Source organism: Octopus sinensis, linkage group LG6 (genome assembly GCF_006345805.1).
Source record: "Octopus sinensis linkage group LG6, ASM634580v1, whole genome shotgun sequence".
NCBI lineage: Eukaryota > Metazoa > Mollusca > Cephalopoda > Octopoda > Octopodidae > Octopus > Octopus sinensis.
Window position 1 is genome coordinate 93,173,470 of NC_043002.1, and position 15,182 is coordinate 93,188,651.

Sequence of the window (15,182 nt, forward strand, 5' to 3'; positions counted from 1 at the left end):
TGATGATGATGATGATGATGTGATATATATATCCTCTCTACAATACGATCTGTTCATTAACTCATACATCCTTGACACATTCTTCATTCCACTTCCTTCTCTCCCTTCTTCATGATCCTAGTAACCCACCTGGGGGTTGATCCTAGCAACTTGACTAAAAAAGTTGTAAGGTCTGAAATTAAATTACTTACTTGGGGAAGAAAGAAGACAGCTAAGCAGAATACCACATTGCTAGAAGAGAAGCTTGATGATAAGTTTATATTATGTGGGGAGAAGCTAGAAAGAGAAGGCTTACTGGTGTTCAGCACTGAATGAATGAGAGATTTGAGGTGTTTCAAATTGCAAGGCAGTGTGCCAAGATGAACTAAGATGTTGGAGGCAAAAGTGTGTCCAAAATGATAGTGGTATACTTTGCATAACTTAACTAGAAGAAAGAGTCCTAGAGATGTCACTACCAGAGATTTCTTCTAATTAAACAGTTATGGAAAGTGTACCACTATCATTTTTAGCATCTCAGCAACTATACCAGCTGCACAAATTGCTTTCCTTGACTTCATAGCCTTAACGGTCGTTTAAACCATTCGCCTCAATAGCTGGCTCTTTTGTTAGGCAAGCTTTGAGATAATCCTCTTCCTTCTAACACATTTTCCACATTCAAATGGTTCAAATGACCATTAAGGCTATGAAGTCACGGAAAGCAGTTTGTGCAGCTGATATAGTCACTGAGATGCTAAAAATATCTGGTGAAATAAGACGCAAGCTAGTCACTCTCAAGTCAACCAACTCATACAAGGAAATGTCAAACTTAAATGCTGGTGCAGCAATATACTCATCAATTGTTACAAGGGCAGAGGAAATAGTCTTGAAAGAAGCAACACAGAGCAACTGATGAACTAAACTATATAAGTAACAAAAAGTGTCTTAGCACAATCGATTAGGAGATAATATTATCTAAAGATAAGATTCAGTTTGGTTATGTCCTTGACTGGAAGAGCACTGATGTTCTCTTTGTAGATAACTGTAAGAGGAGGTCCTAGCCAAGAGAAAGCCCCTCTACCTATTATTTGTTGGTCTAGAGAAGCACCACAGTCTAAAGCCTGGTGGTCACTAAGGAAACAAAAGTATTGAAGAATGGCTGATGAGAGCTGTGCAAGCCATATATAGAAATGCAGTCAGTAAAGAAAGTGAGGGTTGGAAATGATTTCAGTGAAGAATCTGGAGTGCAAGGAGGTATCCACCAGAGTTCAGTTCTTAGTCTCTTTCTGTTTTTTATTGTCTTCAAGTGGAGTTTAAAACCAGATGCCCATGAAAGCTGATGACCTAGTTTTTAGAGCAGAGACTGAGAAATTTAGAGAAAATATTCCAGATGTTGAAACAAAACCCAGAATCAAGATACCTCGGAGTAATCTTTGGAATGATTAAAGTTTTAGTAAATAGGAAAGAGGACGGGACACTGGTACAATTGGGGAAATGATCAAGGTTAATATGCAGAAAAGAAGTAGGTAGAAATTCCATGTACCTTATCTGATCTGTGAGTGCACAAGAGGTGTAGTGGAATCAATGGTACTGTAGGCTGACAGTGAATAGACTTTTTCTGTGGTAAGCATGCTGGAGTAGTGAACCATTAGAACAAGTAAAGTAAATTTCTTGCAGTGCTTAGAGGGCTCTAGACAGTGTACTAAAAGAGTAGTGGCCAGAATTAGAAAAGGGTGGAAAAAATTCAGGGAGCTGTTACCTCTACTGAGTAAGAGGTTCCCTCTCCCAGTAAAGGGCATATTGTACAGTGCATGAATACAACCTCTGATAATGTATGGTAGTGAAACGTGGACAATGAATTCAGAGGATGTGCAAAGTTGGAAAGAAATGAGGTGAGCTTGATCCACTGGATGTGTGATGTTACTCTGCAAGAACAAGGCTTATTTTGAAAAGTTTGGTATTTATTTTCAAATGACTTGTTGATCAAATGCTTATTTATAGTTATATATTACCTATCCAAGCACACTTTCAATCTCAATGATCTTAGATAAAGACCAAATTCATCATTTTCTCATTTTTCTTTTTAATCCCAAGCATTATTCCAGTATACATCTGTTGAACAAACATTATCCCTTTGTGATATAACCTTACAATTTAAAACAAATTTCACAACTTATTGTATTTTCATGATTCTCTTTTTGCAGAATGGAAACTTTCCAAGAGATGTGTTCTCAAATGTTACGCGAGTTCCATACATTATTGCAGCAAGCACACCCTACCATTACCAATGTCCGTATTCTTCAGCTAATGGCCATCAATATGTTTACTATTGAGAATACAACACTCAAAGGCAATGAATATATATATATTTTTATATTTTAATTTTAATATTTTTTCTTTAATTAATATATTTTATTAATACATTTGTCCAAGATCATAACAGCATATGACTACTGTTGAGTGTTTGTTATATGAAGGTGCATGGTTCAGTGGTTAGAGTGTCTGGCTTACAATTGTGAGGTTGTGAATTCAATTCTCATTGAGCTGTATGTGGTGTTCTTGAGCAAGACACTTTATTTCACATTGCTCCAGTTTACTCAGCTGTAGAAATGAGTTGCAACGTCAATGGTTCCAAGTTGTATCGGCCTTTACCTTTTCTTTGGATGAGATTGGTGGCATGGAGAGGGGAGACTGATATGCATGGGCGGCTGCTGGTCTTCCATAAATAATCTTGCTCAGGCTTGGAGGAGAACTTTGTAGGTGCAATCCCCTGGTCATTTGTGACCGAAGGGGGTCTTTTATATTCTTTTATTCTTCTACTTGTTTCAGTCATTAGACTGTAGCCTTGCTAGGGCACTGCTTTAAAGAATTGTTTTTAGTTGAATGTATCGACTCCAGTACATTTTTTTAAAGCCTGGTACTTTTTCTATTGATATCTTTGCCAAACTGCTAAGTTGCAGGAATATAAATACACCAGTACCAGTTGTTAAGCAGTGGTGGGGGACAGACAAAGACACACACACATGTACACACAATAGGCTTCTTTCAGTATCTCTCCATGAAATTCACTCACAAGGCTTTGGTTGGCCTGAGGTTATTATAGAAGACACTTGCCCAAGGTGCCATGCAACAGGACTGAACCAAGAACTATGTGATTGGGAAGCCAGCTTCTTGCCACACAGCCATGCCTGTGCCTACTATATATATATATAATGATGATGGCAGTTTCTTCATGTCTAAAGTTATGAAGAAGAGCAGCATGCCCTCAAGTGGCTATGTAAATTGATCCTTGATACTGCAGAGCTTTTCTTTCTGCCTGCACTTAGTAGTTTTAAGTTGAGGGTCAGTCTGCACAATCTGATCCCACTCTTTAGACTTGGATATCTGACCCCTGTGGCTCAGTGGGCTAAGATGGATTGTAGTGGCCAGCAAGTTTTGCATTGGAGTGGCTTTCTCCTCGGTGAATTGTTTTGTTGTCCTGGAGAACTAAACATTCCCTGAAGTTACTGGGAGGGTGTCAGACTCCACTTTTTACAATTAGCTGTCAAGGTTGACAGCCTTTTCCTTTCCCAAGGCAGTGAGGGTTTGTGCTTGGAGTTTCTTCCGTAACATGCTAATTAACCCATAGCTGTGACTCTGACAGGCGCTAGTACTATGGATCAAGAGTAGACCAAGGAGCAGTAGTGACTAAGAGGTCATTCCACACTTCTCTCAAAAACCTGAAACTTCTGAATCAGGACCCCACTACCAGATGTAGCTTAAAGTCATACACAGGACAACTATCTATCCAGCTTCTATCTATCTATATGTGTGTGTGTGTCACCACTCTGCCAGGTAGTTGGCATTAGGAAGGGCTTGCAGTTGTAAAAAACCATGCCAAAAGAGATACAGAAATGCCTGGCCAGTTCCTGTCAAACCATCCAACCCATGCCAGCATGGAAAGCGAATGTTAAAAGATGATGATATATATATATATATATATATATATATATATATATATTAGGTTGTCCCAAAAGTTCGTAAACACTTGCGAAAATTGAATTTTTACTCGCCAAGTACTAACAAAAATTATTCCTCAAAATAAAGACCATTATTTTCCAAGACTTTCTACGAACTTTTGGGACAACCTTATATATATATATATATATATATATATATATATATATATATATATAGAGCAACTTATATCAACTCTTTGCAGTAGCATGCCTCTGACACCTTGTGTTTTTATTTACATTTAACTCAACAGAGTGATTATACTTCAACTGTTTCTATTTTAGGTTTGTTTCATTTATTTTTAATTCTGCTTTGCTTGCACACATGAAATATGTAATCTGTATTTTGGTATTTGCATATGACTTAATTGGAACAAGTGTTTTTTGAGCTTTCCTTTCCAATTGCTGAGCTAAATAATGAAAGTATAATAATGAACTTTGCTTAAATGCATATCACCAGACTTGTGGAGCATAATTTACTCTGCAGTTAATTAGTTCACATTTTTTACGTATGATTTACTTTGCTATCATAAATTTTATCCATTTAGATGTACTTGGAAGATATTTTATGATGAGATGAAATGGAAGCTGCTCATATTGTGTAGCTTGGTAATGTAAAGCAATTAACAGCATTCCATTTCCATCAGTTCACATGGCAATGTAAATGTATTGTTTGTTAATTAATCTAATTTAGGGATAATTACACAGGCAAGTTGAAGGATATGAACGGTTTGCGAGAAACAATTTGGTTCACTTTTTTTAATTAAAGAAAAACAAAACCTAATTAGCAGTGAATTGCTCACCAATATACTTTAATCTCTAGCCAACAAATATGCTATCTTCTCACTCTGCTGCTACAATGGCCTCTGCTCATGTTTTTCTTGAAGTCATTAGCTTAGAGTTTATCAAGATGAACATCAACCACATTGATCTCAGAAAGCCTGCCAATGTCATGGCTGGAGCTCCTTCCTCTTGACTAAACCTTTAAAAAAATATACAATGCTAATTACATCTACTTTGCCATATTGGCTATGTTTATGTATATGAGGAAGGTGTCGAGCTGGCAGAAACGTTAGCACCCCAGGCGAAATACTTAGCGGTATTTCATCTGCCGTTACGTTCTGAGTTCAAATTCTGCCGAGGTCGACTTTGCCTTTCATCCTTTCGGGGTTGATAAATTAAGTACCAGTTACGCACTGGGGTCGATGTAATCGACTTAATCCCTTTGTCTGTCCTTGTTTGTCCCCTCTATGTTTAGCCCCTTGTGGGTAATAAACATATGTATATGAGGAAGGTATATTGTCTAAAAGATTAAATAGAAGTCTTCAAAGCCTCCTAATTGCTTTGCATTGGGGCTTATACATAGAATATATTAATTCTATATATAATTTTTTCCGTTATTTTCCTTCATTATTCAGACTTTACTTTTAACTATGTTTTACTGTCCGTCTCTCTGTCTCTAGTTTTATATTATTTGAGAGAAAGTGTTTTTTTTTTTTTATAATTGAATTACACACAGACACACACTTATGTGCAGGCATGGCTGTGTGTTAAGAAGTTCACTTTGGAACTACATGATTAGGAATTTGGTGCCACTCTCTAGATGCTGTTGATTGGCATTCTATACCATAGACACAGTTCGACCAGTACATTGTGATGGAAACTGAAGAAGCCTCTCATATGTATATGTATATTTGTGTGAATGAGTTCATATTCCCTGCCTTATCTTCATATGCATTTGCTGACTGTAAACAACAGCCTCACTGTTCATACAGACGGTGTTCCAGGCTTCTTGACATGTTGGGCTATCATTGTTACAAAAAGGCTCACTTAAAAAGTGCTGTTTGCTCCAGTTCTTCACATAACCCTGTTTGGGTTGCTTGTTGCTTAATAGACTAGGAGATTATTACCTTGCTTGGATATAATGAGGTTTGGCACCAGGAAGTGTATCCAGCCACAGAAATTTGGCTCCACTGATGATGTTGATATATATCCTGTTCATATTGTCCGCGTTCACATGGGTTTGACAGTTTTGTATCTTCTACAATAGTTCATTTCTTTGACCAGTTTGTTTTTATATTTTGCGGGTGGCACGTAAAAAGCACCCACTACACTCACGGAGTGGTTGACGTTAGGAAGGGCATCCAGCCGTAGAAACACTGCCAGATCAGACTGGGCCTGATGCAGCCTTCTGGCTTCACAGACCCCAGTTGAACCGTCCAACCCATGCTAGCATGGAAAGCGGACGCTAAATGATGATGATGATGATGATGATTTCCACATTGTACTTAATTAAAGTCATGATTTATTAGTTTGAAGTGTCATTTTATTCATGTGCACCCACTGGTTATAGCAGCTATTGAATGTAAACTTCTGCAAGAAAAACATGGACCGAGGACATTCAGAGCAACCTCATCAATTATATTGAGCTGTTCATATGGAGAAAAGTTTTAGAAGTAAAAAAATGAGCTTAACTAGAATACGAAGCCATTAATCATACATTAAAAAATAAACTATTAATTACCTTCCTTTAAATAAGGTATGAAAGCAATTTTTTTCCGTTTTATTAATTTCGTTTAATTTTCGCTTTGTTGTTCTAGGTGACCATAAAGATGATGAGGACTGCCGTTTGTTACTTCAAGAATATGCAGTACAGTTAGGCCTTGATATGTTTGCTATTTTAGTTGACCGATGTGCTGAACTATTGCATAATCATTTGCAGTGTGAAAATTCTGCTCGAGAGATTTTGAGTTACACGCTAAGTCACTATGTTCCAGCAGTAAAGGTTTGGACAGACTGGATGATTTGTCACTTACAGTTGTGGATGCCTCAACACTGTGTAAAAAACTTTGATCTCGGGTGAGTTTTATCTTGAATAGTTCAGCTCTCTGTTATAGATGCTTTTGCCATGTATTTTAATTTTGATTTCTAATTTTGGATCTTTTTGGTTTGAATGGCAGTTTTTTCTAGCGGTGTCATATGAAATTGTCACCCATAATTATGACCCTAGTATCGATCTATTGCATTTCTATCTGTTTTAGGGTTAGGGTTAGGAGTGGGGGGAAGGGTATCTTTTTTTCTTCACAAATGTAAATAAACCCAATCTGTTTCTTAAACGAGAGACATATTCATACGGCACAGAATGTTTTTTTACCTCAATGGACGTCAGTGATTGGTTGAAATTGCAGAAATTGAAGAAAAAAAAGAACAAATATCTTACAAACCATAGAATTTTCTCAATAAAGCCAAGAGAAAATGATGTTTTATAAACACATTCTACCAGTATACGAAGTTTAAAATTTTTTAGTTACCTAGAAATTATGTTAAAAACTGCCGTTCAAACCGAAAAGATCCCTAATTTTTACTAAAGCTATGATAAAATAAACATCAGCTTTGTAATAAAATCAGAACAAGTATATATTTTTGTGTACATACCACATTAACATATTGTGTGCATAGCACTTTAACACACAATATATATTATTATATATAGCATCTTAACACAGCATATATTATATAACTGTCTGCATAGCATTTTAGAATATATATATTATACTAGCAGAGGTACCCAGCCTTGATCAGGATTAAAATGGCATAGTTTTTTTTTTTTTTTGTTTTATTTCTTTCAGTCATGTGACTGTGGCCATGCTGGTACACTGCCATTGGTTGAACACAGGATTTCTTCTTTGTAAGCCTAGTACTTATTCTATCAGGGTCTTTTGCTGAACCGCTAAGTTATGGGAACATAAACAGCAACATCGGTTGTCAAGCAATGGTGGGGATACAAACACACACACACACATGACAGTCTTCTTTCAGTTTCCATGTACAAAATCCACTTACAAAGCTTTGGTAAGCCTGAGGCTATAATATGTATATATACTAGCAGAAATACCCGGCATTGCTCGGGCTATAAAATGGCATAGTTTTTTATTGTTTTACTTGTTTCGATCATGTAACTGTGGACATGTTGGAGCACTGCCTTTAGTCGAAGAAATCGACCCTTGGATTTATTCTTTGTAAGCCTAGTACTTATTCTATCGCAGTGTTTTGCCAAACGGCTAAGTTACTGGTGTAAACACAGCAACACTGGTTGCTCTAGCCATGAACAACTGATATCAATACTCTATACATAAGTTGGATGTTTGACAATATCTAAGAACTTCTTATGGGAGTCTTACATTCTTTATATATCACACACTAGATATCAAAGTCTACCTTTCTTTTCATGGGTTCGGCAGATATTTTCACCCTAAACAGTTGATAACGCTTTACAAAGCCTAAGTACTCATAGAACTAGACTACTAATCATATTTATAATGGTGCATATGTACACACATAAAAGCAGAACATAAACAACCATCCTACTAATAAATAATCTTACATTAATCCTTTCCGACCAATTTCTCATCATTAGACTGTGTTGTTGCTTTTTGTCTCTTCTTACTTTTACTGCAAACAGCCATTTCAACTTTTGTTAACATGCAGCACATTTCAATCCATTTTATGTACTTGCTTCTCCATCATATGTCTTTTTTTCCAGTCATGTCTTTCTTCCCTTACACTATACCAAACAGTTTGTCCCTTTCTTCCTCAACACTTGAAATTAAACACATTAATGTTACCTGGTTATCTTTTAGTCTACTAGAGCTAATGAAGTCTATGACTGCTGCATATCCTCTTTAACATTTCAGCATTTAAACTGGCCAAATCCAGCCCAAATATTCTTCCTATTTTATGTTGAAAAGTACCCAGATTTGACCTCTTACACTTACCCTACAATGTCATTCTTAAAGTAAACAATCACACCTTTGAAATCTCAAAGCTACAAGATAATGCATGAGTAATTCAAAATAACATGAATATATAAGCATTACATTTGATAGAATAATCCGAATGCTAACAGGTTAAATTTACAAAAGAATTTAAAAATCACAGAATTTACACCTTAACTTGATCAGTGTCATAATATTTCAGACCATCACTGGTACTGATTCATTATCATTGACATTAATTGAAACCACTCCCTGAGAATTTCAAGTAATTCAATTTATGAAGCTTGGAGTCAAACTTGCACCATCTCCTCTTAGCTACCATCATGGCCTTCTGTCATATACAGGCAAATTGTATGTATGACTAGACTATCTGGTGGCTACACTTCACCTCTGAACACTAATCTCTGTATATCAGAGTGCATTCTCTGATCAGACTGAAGCATGGTATATCTGGACTGTAACCCTAACCAGGTAAATCTCTGTCTTGAAGGGTATTACTTAACTAATCTAAATGCTATCACTACCCTACTTCAGTTTAGAAACTGACAATACACTACTAGAATGTAGTCTATAGTAGGTTCTAAAGAAACTATTGATAATCTGTATCAGCTAGAGGTAATACAAATATTTCAAACATGGAATAAATTTTATTCCATGGAACCTTATTGTGTACATCAGTCTAACTTTTCCTAATACAGATATGAAAAAAGCTCTAATTTCTATTTCCAGGCTTCTAGTGTCTCATGCCTCATCTAAGTAAAAAGTTTATTGTAAGAGGGTGTTTTGTTTTTCTATTTTAATAATTTCCTTTTTTTTTTTTATTTCAGTGCTAATGTTGATGTGTGGGAGGCACTGGCTAAGCTATGCAATGTTCTCAAACAAGTGGATATCTCTCATGTGCGACTTTATAAGGACAAGCGTGAAAGTAAATATTGATTTAAACTATTATATGAAACTAACCGTTAAATACATTCTTTCATATCAATCTTGAATGTTTTATATTTTATTACAACCTGTGTATGTATGATACCATCATGATGTGCATAATGTACATTGCTGCACCAAGTGGGGCCAGTTGTTGTATTAAAAGACAGTGAGCTGGTATAATCATTAGCACACTGGACAAAATGCTTACATACACTGTAGCTAAAGAGTCTGTTCCTTGCAGTACTGAAGGAGTTGGAGATAGTGCCAAACTGTATCAGCCCAAGTCAGCAATATTTTCCTTGGATAAACAATAGTGGCATGAAGAGAGGAGATTTGCATGCACGAGCAACTGTTAGTCTTCTTCAAAAGAAGCTTTCCTAGATCTGCAGATGATATCATCATCATCATCATTTAACATCTGTTTTTTATGCTAGTCCGGATTGGATAGTTTAACAGGAACTAGCAGTTCAGAAGACTGCACCAAGTTCTGCTGTCTTCTTTGGCATGGTTTCTACAGCTGGATGCCCTTGCTATTGCCAACCACTTTACATGGCACCAGCCTTGGTGAGGTTGACAAGTAACATGTAAGACAAGAACCTCTCAACTGAGCTGGGGAGAGATTTGCATGCATGAGCAACTGCTAGTCTTCTTCATAAATAGCTTTCCCAGTATTTTCCTGAGTTCAGATACCATGAAAGTCAACTTTGCCTTTCATCCTTTTGGGGTCGATCGAATAAGTACCAGTTGGGCACTGGGGTCGGTCTACAATGGAGGTGCTAAAATGTTCTTGGCTTTGGGTAAAAGAAAATACAGGAGGATCAGTTAATTATGATTTTATTCAACATATTCCCCCATCAGATTCACACACTTATTGCAAAGGTCCTTCAGTTTTTCTAAGCCCTGTAAAAGAACTTGGAAGGTTGGGCCACCAACCAGGCCTTTCATAGCACCCTTAAAGCCAGGAACATTACAGCACCCGCTCATAATTGACTAACATCCCTCCTCTTAAAATTGCTGGCCTTGTGCTAAAATCTGAAACCCTTATTTGTGTATTATGCATTTTACTGTTGTTCATGTTTTATATTAGGTGCAGATAATGGGTCTAAGTTACTTTAATTATAGTCCCATTTAGAATTGTTTGAGTAGATTTCTAATATGGTGGGACATAATCTAACATTATGAGGTTATCCAAAATACATTATACTCTAGTTTTATTTAAACCATGTTTCACATTCTCCTACATTATTTGGTTATATTGAGTCCAATCTAAGACTATTCAATCAGACTTGTTGGTTTAGTATGTTTCGATGTTGAGCAAGGTCGATTTGGATGGTGCCTTAGTGCAGAGGGTGAATAATGACTGACAGTTTGTACCTGGAGAGGAAACAGATGTTGCAGCTGTATTTGGATGTTATATTATTTATCGTGATGCAGCATGAAGCTTTGTCAATGAACAGGTCGCAGTCTCAAAGCGATGAAAATATTTTGACAAATTAAATTTAAATGTTGATGTGAATCTCACAGTTTTGTGTGTTTCTTAAATGGCTTATAAACACCTTCCACGCTGCAATTATTTTCGTTCCAGCACACAATCTCAGATCAAGTCACTCGCTATGCAAGTACATCTCTGTTATTTATCATGATTAGATAGGAAAGGACTGCATATATTGAAACAAACTGTGATCTTGAATATCTGGCATTTTGTTTGGCATGGGGTATATTACTGAGTATGTGTGTGTGTGTGTATGATGACTTGATACTAATGATGATATTCTACATTGTACAACCTTTCTATCTATACCATTATGAGAAAAACTGAAGTTAAAAGAATGGTAGTTGGGATGCTGTTGCCATTTTTACTGTATTTGTTATATTTTAAGACTAGAATTTAAGGCAGCACATTAGCACAGGAGGTAAAATGCTTAGCGGCATTTTGTCTGTAAGTATTTCCAGAGTTCAAATTCCACTGGGGTCGACTTTGCCATTCATCGCTTTCAGGGACAATAAAATAAGTACTAGTTGAGTACTGGGGTTGATATAATCAATTTAACTTCTCCCCTGAAATTGCTTGCCTTGTGCCAAAATTTGAAGCCAATATTTTAAGATTAGAGTTTATCTAGTTTTTTTTGTTTGTTTTTTTGTACAGATGTCCTTTTTAACCTGACAAAGGTTGTATATTCACTAATTTAATTTCTATCATCTCTTTACCTCTAGATTGTGAACCTGTTATTCTAAGTGAAGATACAATGTTGTGTGGGTTTGTACCATTATTGAGTGCTCCGTTCAACCCTACCTATGTTCATTCTACTGTTGATAAGGTAAGTATCAACATCAAGCCTTATTTATATCTTTTATTCAATTTACACAGCTTCTTTAAAACCTCTGACTATTTCTGTCTTGATACAGGAGGTTGAACTGGTTATCTTCATGAAAATAAACACAAAAAAAAACTTCAGTTTCATGCTTTTACAATTTCACAATTGTGTTGCCAGTAATCAATGTCTATTATATTTATTTATTTCTCAATAGTACATACACTGCAGCTAAAGAGGTGCATATACTATACAATAGAACATGCAATAATACATACACTGTAGCTAAAGAGTCTGTTCCTTGCAGTATTGAGGGAGCTGGAGATAGTGCCAAGCTGTATCAGTCCAAGTCAGCAATATTTTCCTTGGATAAACAATAGTGGCATGAAGAGAGGAGATTTGCATGCACGAGCAACTGTTAGTCTTCTTCAAAAGAAGCTTTCCTAGATCTGCAGATGATATCATCATCATCATCATTTAACATCTGTTTTTCATGCTGGTACGGATTGGATAGTTTAACAGGAACTAGCAGTTCAGAAGACTGCACCAAGTTCTGCTGTCTTCTTTGGCATGGTTTCTACAGCTGGATGCCCTTGCTATTGCCAACCATTTTACATGGCACCAGCCTTGGTGAGGTTGACAAGTAACATGTAAGACAAGAACCCCTCAACTGAGCTGGGGAGTAGTAGTGAGGGAAAGAAAAGGGTATGTTGCAGTAGAGAAAAAATATGGCTACCTTGGGGGTAGTAGGGAGAGAAGATAGTGAAGATCAGATAGTGGTGGTGGTGGGTATACCCTGCAAGCTACAGGGAAGTGTATATAGTGAAATGGACTGGGGATTAAAGAAAGTGAGTTTAGTTTGTGAGATTGCAAAAAGGAGAGTGGAAATGGAGAGGGTGGATGAAATACAGTGAGTGTTCACAGGTAGAAGAAAGGAGATATTAGGAGAATATGTTGTGAGAAGAGATTTAACGGGAAAAAATTACGTGCAAGTAGGTCTTGGAGGGAAAGTGAGATCCATACAGATTCATGATTAACATTGACCAACAAAGGCCCAACACAATCTAAATTTTCTTTCCTTTGTAAACAGCAACTGGGCAGTTTCTAGCTTGCATTAGTTGTAAATACTAGATTTTTTCATAGTATCTTGTTTATGATAACATCACTGTCTGTTGTAAGATATTTTTCTGAAGTACTTTATGATATCATCATCATCCTTTAACCCCCATTTTTTATGCTGGCATGGGTTGGATGGTTTGACCAGAGCTGGTAAACCAGAGAACTGGCAAGCCAGAGAGCTGCACTAGGTTCCAGTCTGTTTTAGCTTGGCTTCTATAGTTGGATGTACTTCCTAACACCAACCGCTTTACAGTGTGTGCTGGATGCTTTTAGCATAGCACCAGCATGAGTGTTTCTTACATGGCACCAGCATTGGTCTCTTGCAGGCCAATCCTGTTCACCAGTGGATGCGACCTTAACACTTCTGCTATGGAGGACAGGTCTCCTTGAGTAAAGCAAGGCACCAGGTATCTTGGTCCTTTGTCATCTCACCTGAATGGTTCAGTGTCCTGAGGTCATCCTTCATTACTTCTTCCTGGGTTTCCCCTCTTCCATGAGTTCCATTCACTTAGAGAGATCAGCATTTCTTTATGGAGCTGTCAACATCCATCCATATAACATGACCAAACAAGTGCAGTCTTTTATCTTGCACACCGCATCTAATTCCTCCTGTGCTTAACTTCTCTCTCAATACACTAGCACTCTGTTGAACATGTACACTTACATTACACATTCAGCAGAGCATACTAGTCTCATTCCTCTGCATGTCCACTGCATTCAGGGCCCACATCTCACTACTCTGTAGAATTGCTGTTCATATACATGCATCATACAGTCTTCTTTTCACCTGGAGAGAGAAACCTTTGGTTGCCAACAGATGTAAAAGCTCTCGTATTTTCTCCATCCTATTCTTATTCTATCTATCACCACTTTCTGTACATCTTCCCCTGCTACTAATTTGGTCTCCTACGTAGCAGAAATTATCCACTCTATTTCCTGTGAATATTTTTTTTTTTTTTTAATTGTTGCATTTGCCATTTCATGGTTTAAAATATTTTAAAGTGAGTAGCCATGCAGCTCTTCTACAAAAACCTGCTGTTTTTCTCCTACACCCACTTAGCTTCAGGTTTGTAGTCTTGCAAACTGCATGAACACTTCAATAGTGCTGCTGCCATGAAAAGAGCATCCAGTACATACTGTAAAGTGGTTGGTGTTAGAAGGGCATCCAGCCCTAGAAACCAAGCCAAAGTAGTCACTGGAGTACAATGCAATCTTAGGACCCATCAGATCCTGTCAAGCCATCCAACCCATACCAGCATGGAACATGGACATAAATCATGATGATGATATCATGTCTGTCCTATTTTCAACAAACATCTATGGTACAAATAGTCTGAGCACAGAGTACTAGTAGTAATCAAACTCTTGACATTTACTTCAGAATTTATGAAGTTGTTCAGTATTTAGATATTTATTAACTTTGTCTTTACATATTTATTAAATGTCATTAACCCTTTTGATGCTAACCCATCTGAGACTGCTCCTGTTTCTGTGACACAAACTTCCAGTTTTAAAGTCACTTAAATTAAAACCTATCAAAATTTCATGTTGATTTATGTTCCAAGTACCAGCTTAATAATGACAAAGTTATTTTACTAAATTCTTCATTATTTTGAAAATTAATTAACACGAAGGCAGAAATATGGTTGCAAAAAGGGTTAATTTAAACTTCTAAATGTGTTTGTTCTACTTGACAGATTTCCAAAATGACCTTGTTAAATGCATTGTCATCATTGTTTTCTATTATTTTTTTTTTAATATTTTCTTCAGGACATAGCTCGAGATTGTCTCCGCATTCAAAGCCTTCAGATGTTTGGAGATTATTTGTGTGGTATTGAAACCCCAATGCTATCTTTTGATGTTGAAACTAAATGTTACTCTTCAACAGAACCCAGTTTATTAATAGATGAAGCAGAACTTGAAATGAATATTGAACAATATGTTACATCTGAGGTGAGTCTTTGCCTTTTATGAAGACACACACACACACTCTCTCTCTCTCTCTCATCACCTTCAATGATAGCCACAAATAAGTTAATCCTAACAGCTAGCCATCAAACATAACCTTTTACTGAAAA

General features: G+C 36.7%; 1 protein-coding gene across 3 annotated transcripts in view; it reads left to right on the forward strand.

Moving 5' to 3' along the window:
• The window catches only part of LOC115212815 (telomerase-binding protein EST1A-like), a 97,252-nt gene that overhangs the window by 53,450 nt on the left and 28,620 nt on the right, over nucleotides 1-15,182 (forward strand). For all 3 annotated transcript variants that reach the window (XM_036504162.1, XM_036504163.1, XM_029781548.2), the window contains 5 exons: nucleotides 2,181-2,326; nucleotides 6,572-6,830; nucleotides 9,574-9,671; nucleotides 11,888-11,991; nucleotides 14,875-15,057. In XM_036504162.1, coding sequence (XP_036360055.1) covers nucleotides 2,181-2,326; nucleotides 6,572-6,830; nucleotides 9,574-9,671; nucleotides 11,888-11,991; nucleotides 14,875-15,057 — 790 coding nt within the window. The remainder of the gene's footprint in view (nucleotides 1-2,180; nucleotides 2,327-6,571; nucleotides 6,831-9,573; nucleotides 9,672-11,887; nucleotides 11,992-14,874; nucleotides 15,058-15,182) is intronic.